Source organism: Saimiri boliviensis, chromosome 10 (assembly GCF_048565385.1).
Source record: "Saimiri boliviensis isolate mSaiBol1 chromosome 10, mSaiBol1.pri, whole genome shotgun sequence".
Classification (NCBI taxonomy): Eukaryota; Metazoa; Chordata; class Mammalia; order Primates; family Cebidae; genus Saimiri; species Saimiri boliviensis.
Genome location: NC_133458.1, coordinates 44,926,605 through 44,944,144, shown reverse-complemented (window position 1 = coordinate 44,944,144; position 17,540 = coordinate 44,926,605). Strand labels below are relative to the sequence as shown.

Genomic DNA, 17,540 nt, shown 5'->3' with positions numbered 1-17,540 from the left:
ACTTATAAAAATAGCCTAAGCCTAAAGTTACTCTCTAATGGCAAGCCAAGGGGGAAATATATGCTTTTCCTCAAGAAAAATGTTACTTTTATATTAATGTTTCTGGTAATGTACAGTGACATCTAGTAAATGCAAACAAGTTTTACCATCCATTGGTGTAACAAACAGGTGTCAGTTATAGTCTATAGGACTCTCACTAATGGTGGTAATCTTAATGCTCATATTCTAACCCTCTATGTTAAACCTTCTTGTAAAATTTATCTTTTCTAGCCTGAAGGTAATCAAACTCCAAACAGTGGAGTTGTGTTATGAACAAAGCCAAACATAGTCACCCCATTCTTCCCAAAACTCTTAAATCATCCTCAGGAGAAGGCCCAACTGCTGTTCCCCTACATGACACCCCTTTTCAACAGGAAGCAGCCAGAAAGAATCATCATCCGACACCCTCTAAGAGCAGTGAAGTTTACTTCTCTTTAAAGGGGAAATAATACATGAGTTATTAAGAAATAACTTTTAGGCAGATAGTAATAGTAAAGGTTATTGGTGAAAATTTTCTTGTAATTAAAAGCAACCACCCAAAGCATTTCTTCTCTAACAGAAAAGGTGGCTTAAAGGGCCAGGCTGGCAAGCTTTGATATGCAAATGCAAGCAATTAAAAACCAGGCCCATCTGACATGGCCAGTATGGCAATTCCTGCCTTCTCATTGTCACTACCTGTGCCAAGTGTCATGGCCACTTCTGGATAACACCATATGTTCAGACCATCATGGCAACCCACATTTGCATATTAAAGAACTAAGGTGGGAGGGCCAGGTTTTTCATGAGCTATGCGAATGACACAACTGGTCAAACCAATACCCTGGTCCCATGCAAATCAAACACTGCCTCATCTAGCCTCTGATATAACCAACCATTTTCCTGCTGCTCATGGGGTATGTCTTTGTTTTAAGACTCCCCCAACTGTCTCTGTACAGGGGAGCTGTTTTCTTTTTTCTTCTTTCTTACCTATTAAAACGTTTCACTCCTGAAAACCACTCCACGTGTATCCGTGTCATTTTATCTACATTGGCGCAAGACCAAAAACCCTGGTGTTCTTCCATTCATTGGAGACATATCATCACTATCTCCAAATTATTAATCCATATCCATTATGTATGAAAGAAACTTGGCTCATAACTCTTTTTACATTCCTACCTTTATTTTTGACCTAGATATTCCTTTGTTTTTACCAAAGGATTGCTTAGTTTTCCTCATCAGAGCAAGAATACCTCGAAAGAAACTTTTCTATTAATCTAATTGTATATTTACCTCCAAAAGAATAAATGCTTTCAAGACTGACAAACTCACTGAAATATAAATTCATTGCTCTCCCTGTATTTTCCTCATTCTATCAACATATACAATTCCAGCTGGTAACTAGCAGCTACCATTTGCAATTCCTTCCCTCAGTTATTTTTGTCAGTGTAGAAAACAGATGCAACCTGAACTCAATCACTCTTACTGTCATTTAAAAAAGCCCAAACCCACTGAACAGCTTATCAAGATGTCCTGGAAATTGAAGGGGTGGAAAGAGAAAAGGAGGCAGAAAATTTCTGTTGGGGCAAAGGCTCACAAATCCTGAGATTAACAGGTTTTACATTTGTTCCATAATCCTGCCCCAGGAGATGGCTACAGGGGCTCAAAGTCCAGCCACAGAGGCTGTGCCACAGCAGAGCCCCAGCTGTGCCCTCTCTGCTGCCTTGACACTGTGTAAGACATGAACCGCTGTACAGCTTTTGGGTATGTGTGGGAAAAGGGGGATGGAAGAGAGAGGAAATACAAAACGAAAATGCATTTCCTGCCAGCCTGAATAGTGCTCCCATGCCTGAGTTGGTAGATGAGATTCAGAGCTTCCATGTTACTATCTTAGTCGTTTTGGAACCTGGCATCTCTTGGTCTTTCTAATAAAGACCATATTAGCATGCACTTATTTGAGTAATTTTGAATCTCTTAAAAAAAATCTCTTCCACTTATGGATACAATCAAATTTTCTCCTTAAAAATTTTGCTTTTACTATGAAAAATTTCAAAGGTACATAAAACTAGAGAAAATAGTTTAAAAAAAATAAATTCCCATATATGCATTATCTGGCTTCAATAATTATCAAGACTCTCGTCCTTCTCATTTTACCTAACACATCAACTATTTCTTTTTCTAGAGTACTTTAAAGCAGGTCTGAGATATTGTATAAGTCTACTTGTACACACATCATTAAGCATTAACAGATAGGACATCTTACAAATACAGATTCAGAATGCCTTTATCACACTTAACAAAGACAAATAAAATAATAATTCCTTAAATTATTTAAAACCCAGCCTATATTAAAATTTCCTTTAATGGTTTTAAAATATGTCATTTATAGCAGATTTCTTACAATCACAATTCAAACAAGGTCCATATACTACATTCTATAGCCTGATTTTTCCATTGACAGTAAGAAGGTCAGAGAAGCCACACCTATATTTAAGTCATTGTGCAGGAATGCATGAGAATAGCCTTATTTGCTGAAAACATACTTTTGGAACATGGAATCTGCAAACCTGAACAGGCTCTCCAACCAGAGAAAATTAATTCCTACTGAACCAGCAAAGCAATTTTGAACTATGTACAGCAACAGCAAAATAAACTTCATTTAAATGATTTCTTTTTAAACCACAGATTTAGTATACTTTCTCCATCTCTAATTGTTGGCCACATGGTCTTGTTTTGAAGTATTTAGGGCACCTGCTACTTGGGCTGTTGGAGTTTTATATTTATGCACACAGAACAGCCTGCTAGGAAAGTATTGATTTTTTTTCTACAGCAGTTACAAGACACTGTGTTTGCAAATGTGGAACAAAGAGCCCACTTTATATTTAGTAAGAATGTTAGTTCATTTAAAAATAGAAAAACTTAACCTTGAAGAAGACAAAAGCCAAAGCTGGAACATAATGGTAAAGACTAACCTTTTTCTCTGTTCTTGGAAGTAGGGGCACAGATAGGTAAAGTTTTGGGGGAAAATATTTGACTTCCCCCACAACAGCTCTTGATAACACATTTTTTAGTCCTTCAAGTTAGAAAATGAAACCGCTGAGGAATACCATATTTAAGAAAAGGTGTTTACTTATTACTAGCTGGCCTCTATGCTCCAAAAGGAAATTATTTCATCAAAACCACAATGAGATACCAACTCATATCCATTAGGATGACCACTACCAAAAAATCAGGAAATGAAAAATGTTGGAGAGAAAATGGAGAAACTAGAATGTGTGTGCTCTGTTGGTGAGAATGTAAAATGTTACAGCGGCTATGGATAACAGTGCGGCGGGGAGTTCCCTCAAAAAAATAACAATAGAATTACCATATGATCCAGCAATTCCACTTCTGGCTATATACCCAAAAGAACTGAAAGCCAGATCTCAGAGTATTTGTACACTCACTTTCATAGCAGCATGATTCACAATAGACAAAAAGCAAAAGCAATCCAAATGTTCACTGAGGAATGAATGAATAAAGAAAATGTGGTATATCCATACAACAGCTTATTATTCGGCCTTAAAAAGGAAAATTTTGATATATTACAACATGAATGAATCTTGAGGACAATCTGCTAAGTAAAATAAGCCAGTTACAAAAAGACAAATTCTGTATGATTCCACTTATGTAAGGTACCCAGAGTAGTTAAATTCATACAGACAGAAAGTAGAATGGTGGTACCAGGGCTGGGGAAATAGGGGAATGGGAAGTTATTGTTTATTGGGTATAGAGTTTCAGTTTTACAAGGTGAAAAGAGTTCTAGAGATGGATAGGGGTGATAGTTGCAATGTGAATATACTTAATATCTTAATATCACTGAGCTGTGCTCTGAAAAATGGTTAAGATGTACATTTACTTTTATTTTCGTTTTTGAGACAGAGTTTTGCTCTATCCCCCATACTGGGGTGTAATGGCACGATCTTGGCTCACTGCAACTTCTGCCTCCCTGGTTCAAGTGATTTTCTTGCCTCAGCCTCCCGAGTAGCTAGGATTACAGGCATATGCCACCATACTCAGCTAATTTTTATATTTTTAGTAGAAACAGAGTTTCATCATGTTTGCCAGGCTGGTCTTAAACTCCTGACCTCATGTGATCCACCCACCTCAGCCTCCCAAAGTGCTGGGATTACAAGTGTGAGCCACCACATGCAGCCAAGATATACATTTTATATGTATTTTACTACAATTTAAAAATACTTTAAAACTAAATTTTAATTATATGAGTGGCATGATGTGTTCAGTGCTCTGTATGCACTGGAGATAGGTAGCATGACTCAAAGTTCCAGGCAAGAGCTCAAAGCCTTTCTGTCCCCAGGAACCACTGCTGTCTCACGGGAAAGAAGAGAAACCTTGCCTTGCTGACCCGTGGAATTTTTTTTTTTTTAACTTTAGATAACAAAACCTTTTGATTTTGTTTCTATGTTCCAAACCAGACTTCATAGAACTAGGGCTGAAGCATGAACTAGCAGAGCCATGGATTCATTCCTGTTGACAAAAAAATGGGTGCTCATGGCCCTGCTTGCAAAAACTCCAAGACTGAGGGGAAAGCAGAAGAGAATTTAGAATTTGCTTCTCCCAGTTGTATGAGCTACAAATATACTAAAGAATTCAAATATTTACTTATTCAGAACAAAGGTTAAACTTTCTGTATGTAAATAATCATTATAGAAGCACTTGTGCCGGGCGCGGTGGCTCAAGCCTGTAATCCCAGCACTTTGGGAGGCCGAGGCGGTTGGATCACGAGGTCGAAAGATCGAGACCATCCTGGTCAACATGGTGAAACCCCGTCTCTACTAAAAATACAATAAAACTAGCTGGGCGTGGTGGCGCATGCCTGTAATCCCAGCTACTTAGGAGGCTGAGGCAGGAGAATTGCCTGAGACCAGGAGGCGGAGGTTGCAGTGAGCCGAGATCGTGCCATTGCACTCCAGCCTGGGTAACGAGAGCGAAACTCCGTCTCAAAAAATAAATAAATAAATAAATAAAAATAAAAGCATTTGTAATACTATAGGTAAGTTGTTATGTAATTTTAGAATTATAAAATATATTAAGCACACACAACTAAATGTCTATTAGTCAGCTGATTTATGGTTAAAAATAACACTGAAAACGTAAGCAGTTCTAGGTCTCATAGGGTTGAAAAATTGCTCACAGGTTGCTAAGGGATATAATGATCAGATTTTAAAATACTATAGCTTTTAGTTTAAAAATTGACAAGTCACTGAAGTACATGTGTCTCCCCCCCGACCGCCATCAGTAGAATGGAAAAAAACAACATGTTTCTAGCATATGGAAGAATTTCAACACTTCTGAGGTAAACATCAATGACCAAATCTGGTGTAAAAGTATTATCCAGTAAAACGTGTATTTCTAAATTAGATCAACTAGGCAGTTTCAAGTGGATAAAAGTATATTAAGTGACCTTGGGCATTTCCTTCCTTCATTCTAGTTTCTAAAAGTTAGTGTGTTTTGTATCTATTTAAAATATTGAGGATATTGGCTGGGCGCAGGGGCTCATGCCTGTAATCCCAGCACTTTGGGAGGCCAAGGCAGGCGGATCATGAGGTCAGGAGTTCAAGACCAGACTGGCCAACATGGTGAAACCCCATCTCTACTAAAAAATATAAAAATTAGCTGGGCATGGTGGCTCGTGCCTGTAATCCCAGCTACTTAGGGGGTTGAGGTAGAAGAACTGCTTGAACCAGGACCCAAGAGGGGTAGGTTGCAGTCGGCCGAGATTGTGCCTCTGCACTCCAGCCTGGGCTTCAGAGCCAGACTCCATCTAAAAAAAAAAAAAAAAAAATATATATATATATATATATATATATATATATATGATATTGATTTATGAATTCATAAAAGCTTATTAGCTTTACTAAAACATGATGATGTTGTCTTTGTCAAGCTTTCTCATAGTTCCAACTAAATTGGGCAAAAAGTTTAAAATATAAGATTTTAAAATTAAGATTTTAACAGGTGTGGACCATTTTTTCTTATGCCCTCCAAAACACTTGCATATAGCCAGTGCTTCATAAACTTAGTCATATGAATTTATTGGCCTGTTACATTAAAACATGGCAAATTTATAATTACCTAAATAAATTCTCTTTTAGCATTCAAATTCTCAACATGCCATATTTATAAGTAAACCAAATGATAACTAATGCATTTTGATATTCCTAAGTAACAAGCTGATTTAAGGCCTATAAGGGGTATCAAAAAATCACCCTGAATACTTAATTCTTCTTCTCATTTTATAAAAATACATGTTGGAAGAGAGGCTTTATCATTTCTGAATATTTTCCAATTCTAGCTATTGTACAATAGCAACAAACTTTAAAATTCACCTAATATTTGGGAAGTCTCTGCAGTCAGGACACAATTCTAGGGAAATAGTGCAGCGACCAAGGAATGAAGTGAAAATTTACACTGACCCTACGCCTGAACCATGTCATGCTGGGAATCTGTAAGTTGAGTATAAGGGAGGAGACTTTTTTTTTTTTGAGACTGAATCTCACTCTGTTGCCAGGCTGGAGGGGAGGTGCCTTTTCTAACAGAGTCCCGGGATTGTGCTGAGCTAGTCTTTAGGGCTGGAACAACAAAGAAAGAGGATAAACTAAAGCAGTGCTTTTCAGTTTTTAGCTAAGTACATAAGAATCACCTGGAGAACTCGCTAAGACAGATTGCTGTGCCCCAGTCCCTGAGATTCTGTTTCAGTAGGTCTAAGGTAGAGCGAGAGATTTTGCATTTCTTACAAGCTTCCAAGTATGCTGATGCTACAGTGTGACAAAATACTCCAATATAGGGATTGATATGCTCCAGAAGTTTTTCATATTCTCCAGATCTCAGAGAAAAGAGACATAATTTAACATAAAAACCAGAGAGGTAGAAATAGTTTCATTTTAGAAGAAAGACAAAATAGAGGATGAAAGTTTATGAAGTATACAATGACATGTTTAGGGAGATTAAATGTGACAGCTTTATTTAGCAGCCCATGGGTCATGGGCCTAAGTGCATAACTATTACGGTTTGGATATAGATTTATGTGGAAATAACTATAGATGGCAATGCTGACATGTATCTAGAACAGGAACTGGCCATGTTTTTTTTTTTTTTTTTTTTTTTTTTTTAACATTCTAGTAACCCAACCGAATCTGTCCTGGTCTCGTAATTTGAGCCCAGAGAAGTTAGGCAACCACTGCAGTCAAACAGATTCAATGCAGCATTCTTTCAAAAACATCTTGCTAAATTAATGTCAAAGGCAATATGGACACGACAAGGGCCTTGATCTTCTTTTGAAAAAATAAGGACACAAAGAATCAATAAAACCTGAAGACGAAGAAGAGCAGTCTCCAAATAAGAAAACTATTTTTGAGCCGCATCTAAAGACAGACCATGATATCTTCTGGTTGGCCTTACATAGTTGGAGGTTGTTTTCAAGATGTTAACTCTTTTTTTTTTTTTTCCTAGAGTCAGAGTCTCACTCTGTTGCTCAGGCTGGAGTGTAGTGGAGTAATCTTGGTTCACTGCAACCTCCACCTCCCAGGTTCAAGTGACTCTCCTGCCTCAGCCTCCAAAGCAGCTGAGATCACAGGCGCCCACCACCATGCCCAGCTAATTTTTGTATTTTTAGTAAAGACAGGGTTTCACCATGTTGGCCAGGCTAGTCTTGAACTCCTGACCTCAAGTGATCTGCCCGCCCCAGACCCCCAAAGTGCTGGGATTATAGGCGTGAGCCATTGCTCCCGGCCTCATTTTTTTTTTTTTTTTTTTCCTAAAATCATCAGCAACCACTGAACACTGGGCTTAATTATATATAACAAGGATCCCTCAAGTTGCTAAGTATACTTGAGGAATATACATACCCTATTAAAAAAAAAATCACCCTGTTATGATCCTGGTCAAAAGTCAGTCTGTAACATGAGTGGAAGTAAAACAACAATGGTTCTATTTTCATTCACAGAAAATAAATCTTTCCATCTTCAAGTTGTGCTCGGATGAGCCCAAGAGAAAGGATACTTTCACGTCATTACATATTCAACTCAAATAGGTCAATCACTTTAATAAATCAAAAAGGAGAATTAAGATGCAGTAATAGTAAATGAATACTAAAAATCAGCATAGTTAATATACTAAATGAAATAAGTTATAAATCTCTAGAAAGGGACCCCATGCCAATGAATTTTAAAACAATTTGTTTCCCAAATATTATTGTTTCCTATGTAACCAGATCTGTACCATCCATTTTCTGGGATAATATACTCTACCTGCTGTGGCAGATTAACACAATTGGATCCAACAGTTTCTTAGCAACTGCAGATGCTTTTAAAATCCCTTGGCTATACTCCTTATATATAGGACAATGGTTTCAGGTTTTTAAGAGCAGTGACATTCAAGTCAACGTTTCATGAAGTTTAACCTAAATTTATTATGATTCACAGTTTCAATTCAGAGGTCTAGAAATTTTGAGTTGTTATGGTTTCAAATTCTGAAAGATTAGCTCATTGCTGGAAATAATATGTGTAATGTTGAAGCAATGCTAGATTACAAAATTTTATCATTAATTAACAATTAAACACACAAAGGTAAGGTGGCTTTTCTTAGACACCAATTTAAAGAATTAGTTGTAACCTTACTCAATGCCAAAGTGTCATTTACTTTCTATTGATGTTTATTGATTTAGGCATTTGGTTTCAAATGCTGTCATTGGTAAATTGCCCTTCTTGAGCTGTACACTTCAAAGTACAGTGACGAGCTGTACAGTGGATGTGGCTTCTCTTTTCTCCACTTACCTAGGTTTTGCCACATGCTGAAAATTTCACAACCCATTGTTACCCGCATGTCACCATACCTGAAATAGAAAAAAACCAAACCTGATACAACACCTCCAGAAAAAAGAAGTCTTTGTGTGTCTTTAGGATACAAGCTGTCATTCTGAATTAAAAGGTAAGGAGTTTTTAATTAAAGACGTTTAATATACATGTCATGATGCCTCCAAGTCAAATCCTTATGTAAACCTTTTAGTAAAATAGATGTATTTCATAATTCTTTGCATCTTATAGACATTTTGAATCCTGAAAGAGCCAGGTCAAAACAATGTGCAAACATGTTTAAAATATCACAGCATCCAGAAAAGATTGCTTCTTGAACTCTTGGTCACTGGTTCTTTACTGCGTTCTTCACTGGTTCTTCCAGTTATAGGCATTCTGGTTTGTGAATCATTTGAACTAAATACTCTTTAAGAGGCAACATTTCTCACCTGATCTATACATTGACACTTACTTTTCTAACACCTTTTTCTTCTTGGAAGGTGTGAACATCTCCAACTGCAGACACAACTGGTTTATAAAAATGACTGCGAGGTAAAAGTAGGAATCCCAGATCTAAAACAAGAACAAGATATTTCAATACTATGGTGTTATAAACATATTGACAGGTGAAGTGACACAGTATTTTGGATTTGCTTCCAAACTGGTAAGGGGATGAGGGTATAGCTGAAGTAAGATTGACCCTGAGTTGATAATAGTTGAACCATCATAGGTGTTCATTATACTATTCTCTCTACTTTTACATATGCTTGACATTTTCTATAACAAAGAACTAAATAAATAATACCATTAATATCTAGGTATATATTGCTCCAAAGGTATATTCCAGGTTTCACAAGCATTTTGGTATATGCTAAATGGTAGGTGTGTGGTTCCTCTTGTAATATGTCTGAGAATCTCCAAGAGGATATGTTATAAGATGGATTTCTTTATTCCTGTGTGAGTTCATTTTTGGAACTCCTTTTAATGTACAACCTGTAAAAAATGCATACACTTCTTCAGATACGCTAATTGCTTTAAATTCAGACATTATATAAAAATTCCCTGCCCAGACAAATCTTTTAAGTTTTCTTATACCAAAAAACAGAATCAGAAAGAGATCTGAATAAAGTTCCCTGAAGTAAACTTAGCAAAATAATAATAAATAAATAAATAAATAAATAAAGGACATAATGGAAGGAACATACTTCTCCTCTGATACCATGTAAAACCAAAGACAAATAACAAACCCGGAGAAATATGACACAGAATTAGTATCTGTTATAGATGAAGAGCTCTTAGAAATAAAAAAGAATATCATAAAACCCTAAGAAAAATAATGAATAGGCCGTGCGCGGTGGCTCAAGCCTGTAATCCCAGCACTTTGGGAGGCCAAGGCGGGTGGATCATGAGGTCAAGAGATCGAGACCATCCTGGTCAACATGGTGAAACCTCGTCTCCACTAAAAATACAAAAAATTAGCTGGGCATGGTGGTGTGTGCCTGTAATCCCAGCTACTCAGGAGGCTGAGGCAGGAGAATTGCTTGAACCCAGGAGGCGGAGGTTGTGGTGAGCCAAGATCGTGCCATTGCACTCCAGCCTGGGTAACAAGAGTGAAACTCCGTCTCAAAAAAAAAAAAAAAAAAAGAAATTAAAAAGAATATCATAAAACCCTAAGAAAAATAATGAATAAAAGTCAAGAACATAAAATTCACAAAAATATGAATTTTGGTCAATAACTAGTAACTAGTCAGTAAGTAATAACTAGTGAGAAATGCAAATTAAAGCAAACAGGACTTTTCTCTATCTGTCAAGAAAAAAAATCTTCTAGTGTTGGTGTAACTGCAGGAAAACAGGCAATCAAATATGATTGGTATAACCTTTTACTCAACAATTCCACTAATAAATATTTATCTAAAGAAATAATTAAGGTCCAGGCACAGTCTCATGCCTGTAATCCCAGCCCTTTGGGAGGCTGAGGCAGGCAGATTATCTAAGGTCAGGAGTTTGACACCAGCCTCGCCAACATGGCAAAACCCCCTCTCTACTAAAAATACAAAAAAATTAGCTGGGCATGGTGGTATTTGCCTGTAATCCCAGCTACTTGGGAGACTGAGGCAAGAGAATTGCTTGAACCCGGGAGGTAGAGGGTGCAGTGAGCTGAGATCACTCCACTGCACTCCGGCCTGGGCAATGGAGTAGGACTCTGTCTCAAAAAAAAAAAAAAAAAAAAAAAAGAAGAAGAAGAAGAAAAGAAATAATTAGGGATATATGCAAAGATTTATTTTATAAGAATGTATATAAAATGAATAATTTATAAGAATAAAATAAGAAGTTTTGATATAAGCTATAATATAGACAAATCTTATGTAACTATTAAAATTCCTTTATTATATTTGTGCTTATTAGTATTTTCTTATTTTCCAATAAGAACATTTTACAAAAATGTTTAATATGGAAAATGTTATTGAAAACAGAACAAGAAACAAAGATGCCAATAACAAAGAAAGATCATTAGGAAAGAAAGCCAAGATAGGCACTGCTCATCTTTGTTTGACATTTATCATTTGCTATTTGAGAAATAGTATATCAAGAATTTGTAGGCACCCAGGTATATCACATTATGTTATAGATATACAGAGGGTACTGCCTTAAACAATCCTACCAATGTTTCATTTTTCTTCTTCTCATTTATTCATTCTAAAAAATGGGAAGACAGAGAAATAAGAAACTAAAGAGTTTACTTTGTAAATGTTTCCTTCATATAAACTCCATCTCTAAAAAGTAAAAAAATTATGTTCAAAGTCCCCTTTGTCACAAACAGGGATCATATAGAAAAGAGCAAGAATTAAAATTTATAGTAACAATAAAAAACCATCTCCTTTTAGGTACTATGATTTCCCAGGCTGATAAGCATTATTAAAGCCTTCATCTGTTCACAAATATAATGAAAACTGTTCTATTATTATTCATAGTTAAAACTAATATGGCCCAAGAAAATGTTAGATAATTTGCTATAATACAATGCAATTATTTTAGCCCAAACAGGAGAGTCAGCTAAATGAATGCTTACCTTATAATCAAAGTTTTCATTTAAGAAGTTCTTACGAAGTGCATCCGAGAGGTACAGAACTGTTGTAATGATAACACTAGTGATAAAAAAAATAATGTCAAGGTGAAAACTTCGTATTAGTGAAAATAATTTAGTATACAAGAATAAAAAGATATTAAAATAAAGTCTTCTTCAGTAAGCATTTGGAGCAATATTAAATAATTCATATTTGAAATATAAAAGAGACACCAGGCAAAAAAAAGGGGAAGAAATCTAACACTGAAGTCAGGTCCTTTGTAAACTGATACACAGAAAGATCTATGAATTCATATGACTCAGACAGTAATACATTATTATCTTGATGTTTTGTAATGTTTTTTTATTAATTTCCAAACAAAACAAAATGATTTACTACAAACATGACATTCCATATTTATTTGTTTTTGAGACAGGATCTTACTCTGTTGCCCAGGCTGGAACACAGCGGCATGATCATAGCTCACTGCAGCCTCGAACTCCTGGGCTCAAGTGATCCTCTTGACTCAGCCTTCCAAGTAGCTGGGACTACAGGCACATGCTGCTGGGCCCAGTTAAGTGTTTTTTCAGGTTTTGTGAGACAGGAGTCTTGCTATGTTGACCAGGCTGGTCTTGAACTCCTGGCCTCAAGCTATCCTCCTGCCTAAGTGCTAGGATTACAGGAACATTTCATTCTGATTATCATAAAAGAAGGCCACACTTTTTAAAATACAGAGAAAAAATGAAGCCCAAAGACAAAATGGATAGGAAAAAAATAATAGAATATATTGAATATTTATTTAGCCTTCTCTCTGTTCTCCCGTTTAAAGTCTTAGAGGGCACGCAAAAGCTATGGAAGGCAGATTCCCTCTGTCAGAGTGACAAGATTTCCACTAAAGAAACAATTACAGACTGTGAAATTGTCTATAACCCAGTGCTAAGCTGTGTGAAACTGACAGAATGTTAGAGACATTCAGAGAAAGGACAGGAGAAAACAGAAAAAGCCTGACCAAGGGAACAAATACAACCACAGGTAGCTCACCGGGGAGATAAAAAAAAAAAAAAAAAAAAAAAAAGGATTTGGTGAGCATCCTTGGTTAGTTCTAGAGTTTTGCAATTTGTTTAAAATCTGCTAATTTTTACAACTGGAGGATAAATATTTAAAGTTGAATGTATTTCCAGTTGGTTTACTTAATGTTTAATACAGCATTATACTGAAGCAAGATAAGCTACCCCCTGAGCTACTAATAACTGAGCACCAATATATAAATTGTTAATCTTTAAAATTTCTTTTGCCTTTTCTGAGATGCAAGTGTAATGAGTGCTATGATATGATAAAGCCTCACTTCTCTTCATGGGATCTGGAATTGAAGGATGTAGTTATGTCATGTTAGGTAAAATGAAAAACAAAGAAAACAAAATACACTATCAACTTCATACCTTGGTTATCTGGCTAACAGAGATTATATTTACTAATTAGAAAAATACAGTCTTCGAAAGATATAAATATTCATTATTGTTATTTGCTGGGAAACTCACTATTACAGCTTTCTGGTGGGGTAGGGAAACATTAACAAGGTAAGTTGATGGTTCAATGTGGAAGTTCAAGGTAAAGAAAAGGAAAAACCACCACAATTTCATGGGCATCCACTCTACAGTGAACAGGTACTGTTACATGCGTGTGCATTTTACATACGTCATGTGCACCTTTCAGTGAATCTTACTATGAAATTTAACTACAAGAAAAACCTATGAGATTGAGAAGTCTTGTGGTTTCTTCAGTCCCCTAAATGGCAGATATCATCAGTGAAAGTCATATCAAAGAGATACATCACCTGCCAATGATGGTATAATGTGGCAATTTCCCAAAGACACTGGAGAAACCAATGATAATTGAAGACATCATTGATTTTCCAAAATATTTTACTTAAGTTTTACTATAAGAAACTGAAACTGAATCATCAGAAAATGAAAGGCTATCAGGCAAGAAAGTTGTTCTTGCCTAGCATCTAATAAGATCATTGGACTTCCAAATTGAAAGAAGAAAACCCTGTTTCCTTAACATGTAGTTATAAGCACAAACTGTCTGCTTTGATGTTCAACAGAGAAATACACACAGTCCCCCTACACCTGAGTTTTACATTAAAAATCACCTTGTGGCCCACAGTTTCAGCTTAAATTGATGTTCAGACACAATACCTCTGGTGTTAGTGAAATACGACATATCTGAATTTAGACTACCAGGTCAAATGTCACAGAAAGGAGGAAACAAACTCAATTTTCCAAGGGAGAGAGAGGTTATTCCATGGCAAGGTTTACCGAATTGTTGTTTACATAGTGTATCCCAAACACAGAATAAATATTTGTGACTTTCTGAAGTACACTTGCCGGTAAACAACATGGAATCTCTGTGGCCTTACTATAGAACAGTGGCTCTCAACCTGCCCTGTGCCCTAGAATCACCAGGGAGCTTTTAAAATATGGATGTCTGGATCACATCCCTAGAGACTAATGATTGGTCTGGGCTACAACCAGAACATCAGGACTGTCAAAGCTCCCAAGTGATTCCTAAGGTGTACTCAAAGCTGAGAACCACTGCTCTACCTTACAGCAGTGCTTCTCAAACTTTAACAGGTACCTGGTTATCTAGTTAAAGTGCAGATGATCCAGCAACCCTGGAGTGGGACTAGAGATCCTGCATTTCTAACAAGCTCTCGTGGATGCTAATGCTGTTGGTTTGCAACCACCTATTGAAGAATTAGGCTCTGGAGTGGCCTAAATCAGAAATAATATTCCTGCAAATTCTGCTTCACCATTCTCCCGACTTCTGAAATTTTAGGCAGATTTGTATGGGACCTCTTTCATAGGGGTCCTGCAGTTCTTATTTCTAGATTTAACACCTCACCCTCTTATCAGGGCTGCTTTACCATTAGGCAGAAAGAGGCACAGGGCATAGGGCCTGTGAGCCTTTCAGAGACTCTGGAATACTTTGAGACCTGAAAGAATGTTATGAAACCAAACTGAAACTGCAAAATAAAAAGTAAAAATTATGAATAACTACATGTCCACAGAAAGTGACACGATGACTTCCATTAATTGCCAATTTTAATATTTATGCAATTTAAAAATTATAGATTACTTTTTATAATTTTATAATTCCTAAATATAGTATACACAGATGCTGAGAAGTCACAGCCAATCAAAATTAAATTATTTTACTTAGTAAGTCAATGAGTAAAAAGCAAATATAAAAAATACTTTTAATTTTTTTCTTCAGCAAAATTATATCTAATGTGGCATGTGGGTCTATTTAACGTTTGATAGAAGTAGGGCCTCCAAAAATATGACTGCCCAAGGATAGAAAGACCTTAAAATGACTACTGAAATGCTTTTCTTTCATACCTATAACATTCAGCCCAAGTTGCCAAGAGTTCCCAGAGCTTTCTGTGGTAACTCGTCACTGAGACTGTTTCCTGACACACAGGTCCCTAAGCCAGCCAGAGGCGTTTATACATTATTGCTCCTTCATTTTAGTGGATACTTGTGGAGTTTAGGGACTTTTCATTACTTGTTTCAATTTATCCAAAACCATGTGGCTTCTCTGGTTTCATTCTTTTATTCTGGTGTTAGTGAAATATGACAGTATCTGAAATTTAGACTATCAGGCCAAATGTCACAGAAAGTTGGTAACAAACTCAATTTTCCAAGGGAGAGAGAGGCTATTCCATGGCAAGAGTAACCAAACTGTTTACAGGGTAGATCCCAAACACAGAAAAAATATGGAGTATTAAATATTTGAATATGGAGTATTAAAAATCTCAGTGCTCCAACTCAATAATCAAAAAAGATTTTCAATCTGCTACCACAAATGGCTGAATTACTGATTTCTTCCTCTTTCTCTTTCTCTCTTTCTTTCCCTCCCTCCCTTCCTTCCTTCCTTCTTTCCTTCCTTCCTTCCTTCCTTCCTTGTTCCTTCCTTCCTTCCTTTCTCTCTTTCCTTCTTTCTTTTTCTTGTTTCTTTCTTTCCCTCCCTTCCTCCTTCCCTCCCTCCCTTCTTTCTTTTCTTCTTTCTTTCCAGATGGTGTCACCCAGGCTGGAGCGCAGTGGCCTGATCTCAACTCACTGCAACCTCTACCTTCCGGGTTTAAGCAATTCTCTTGCCTCAGCCTCTCAAGTGGCTGCAATTACAGGCAACCACCACTGCCGCCCAGCTAATGTTTGTATTTTTTTTTTTTTTTTTTTTTTTTGAGGCAGAGTTTCGCTCTTGTTACCCAGGCTGGAGTGCAGTGGCGCGATCTCGGCTCACCACAACCTCCGCCTCCTGGGTTCAGGCAATTCTCCTGCCTCAGCCTCCTGAGTAGCTGGGATTACAGGCACGCGCCACCATGCCCAGCTAACTTTTTGTATTTTTAGTAGAGATGGGGTTTCACCGTGTTGACCAGGATGATCTCGATCTCTTGACCTCGTGATCCACCTGCCTTGGCCTCCCAAAGTGCTGGGATTACAGGCTTGAGCCACTGTGCCCGGACTAATGTTTGTATTTTTAATAGAGATGGGGTTTCATCATGCTGGCCAGGGTGGTCTCAAACTCCTGACCTCAACTGATCTGCCAGCTTCGGCCCCACAGTGCCTGGCCCAAATTACTGATTTCTGCCACATCAATGCATGCACTAGGATCATTTTTGACAATCATAATCTACAGGCACAGCATGATAAAACTTATATATAAAAGAGAAACGGGTATACAGGAAATCAAAGTTACTGCTTTATGGTTTTCCAGTTACCATCTCATTTTGAGCTTAAGAAGTAACTTTAAGCAACCCTATTTCTCCCTCTCCCTCTCACCTGGGAAAGCTTATCTCCCATAATTTGTTTTTTTGTTTGAAAATTATTCCAGTTTTATAATCTACTCAAGCATAAGCCCATCTCTAAAAAATCATACATGGACTGAGAGAAATACCTTTGTGGATAAACTGAGTCTTCACAATATTGATGTTTATATAATGAAAAACTAAGGAACTCTAAATCTATGGTCCAACAATTTCCCTACAACCTGGTGGATTAATTGGGGCAGCAGAAATCAACACAAAAACATGTAGGGGTGAAGAAATTCCTGGATAACCAATGTGGGAATGCATCTAAACTAGTGGTTCTCAAACTTCAGCATGCATGAAAACCACCCAAAGGATGCTTAAGACTCCACTACCTATGGCTTGGGTGGTTTGCAACCAGGCCCAACCAGGCGATTTGATGCATGTAGTCATGTTTATTCTGAGGACTGGTGTTACACATGAGGAGGAGATTAAGGGCTGGAACTTAGAGAGCCATGGCATCTGGGAATTTGGCCTTGTTTACCACTGCATCCACAAGGGCAGAGACCAGTAAGTGTGTGTTCAATGACTGTAGCCTCATGACTACATTTGAGTCTACACTTTGTTATACTGATTTGCCATTTTAGATGACTCTAAAATGTGAAGCTTGAAAAACTTCTAATTTTCCTTTTAGCTATTTTGAACAGACTGAAATTAGACAGGCAAAGCTGATCCAAGTGGAGGGCACAGAATCAGCCAAAGCAGGGAAGCAGAGAAAGGAGTGATTTTACTTTCAGT

At 37.1% G+C, this 17,540-nt stretch overlaps 1 protein-coding gene across 3 annotated transcripts in view; it reads right to left on the bottom strand.

Annotated features, from left to right (window-relative positions):
- The window catches only part of DOCK4 (dedicator of cytokinesis 4), a 480,387-nt gene that overhangs the window by 71,778 nt on the left and 391,069 nt on the right, over window positions 1-17,540 (bottom strand). For all 3 annotated transcript variants that reach the window (XM_010344060.3, XM_010344067.3, XM_003921080.4), the window contains exons 28-30: window positions 11,938-12,013; window positions 9,340-9,440; window positions 8,850-8,908 (exon numbers count right to left, since the gene is read on the bottom strand). In XM_010344060.3, coding sequence (XP_010342362.3) covers window positions 8,850-8,908; window positions 9,340-9,440; window positions 11,938-12,013 — 236 coding nt within the window. The remainder of the gene's footprint in view (window positions 1-8,849; window positions 8,909-9,339; window positions 9,441-11,937; window positions 12,014-17,540) is intronic.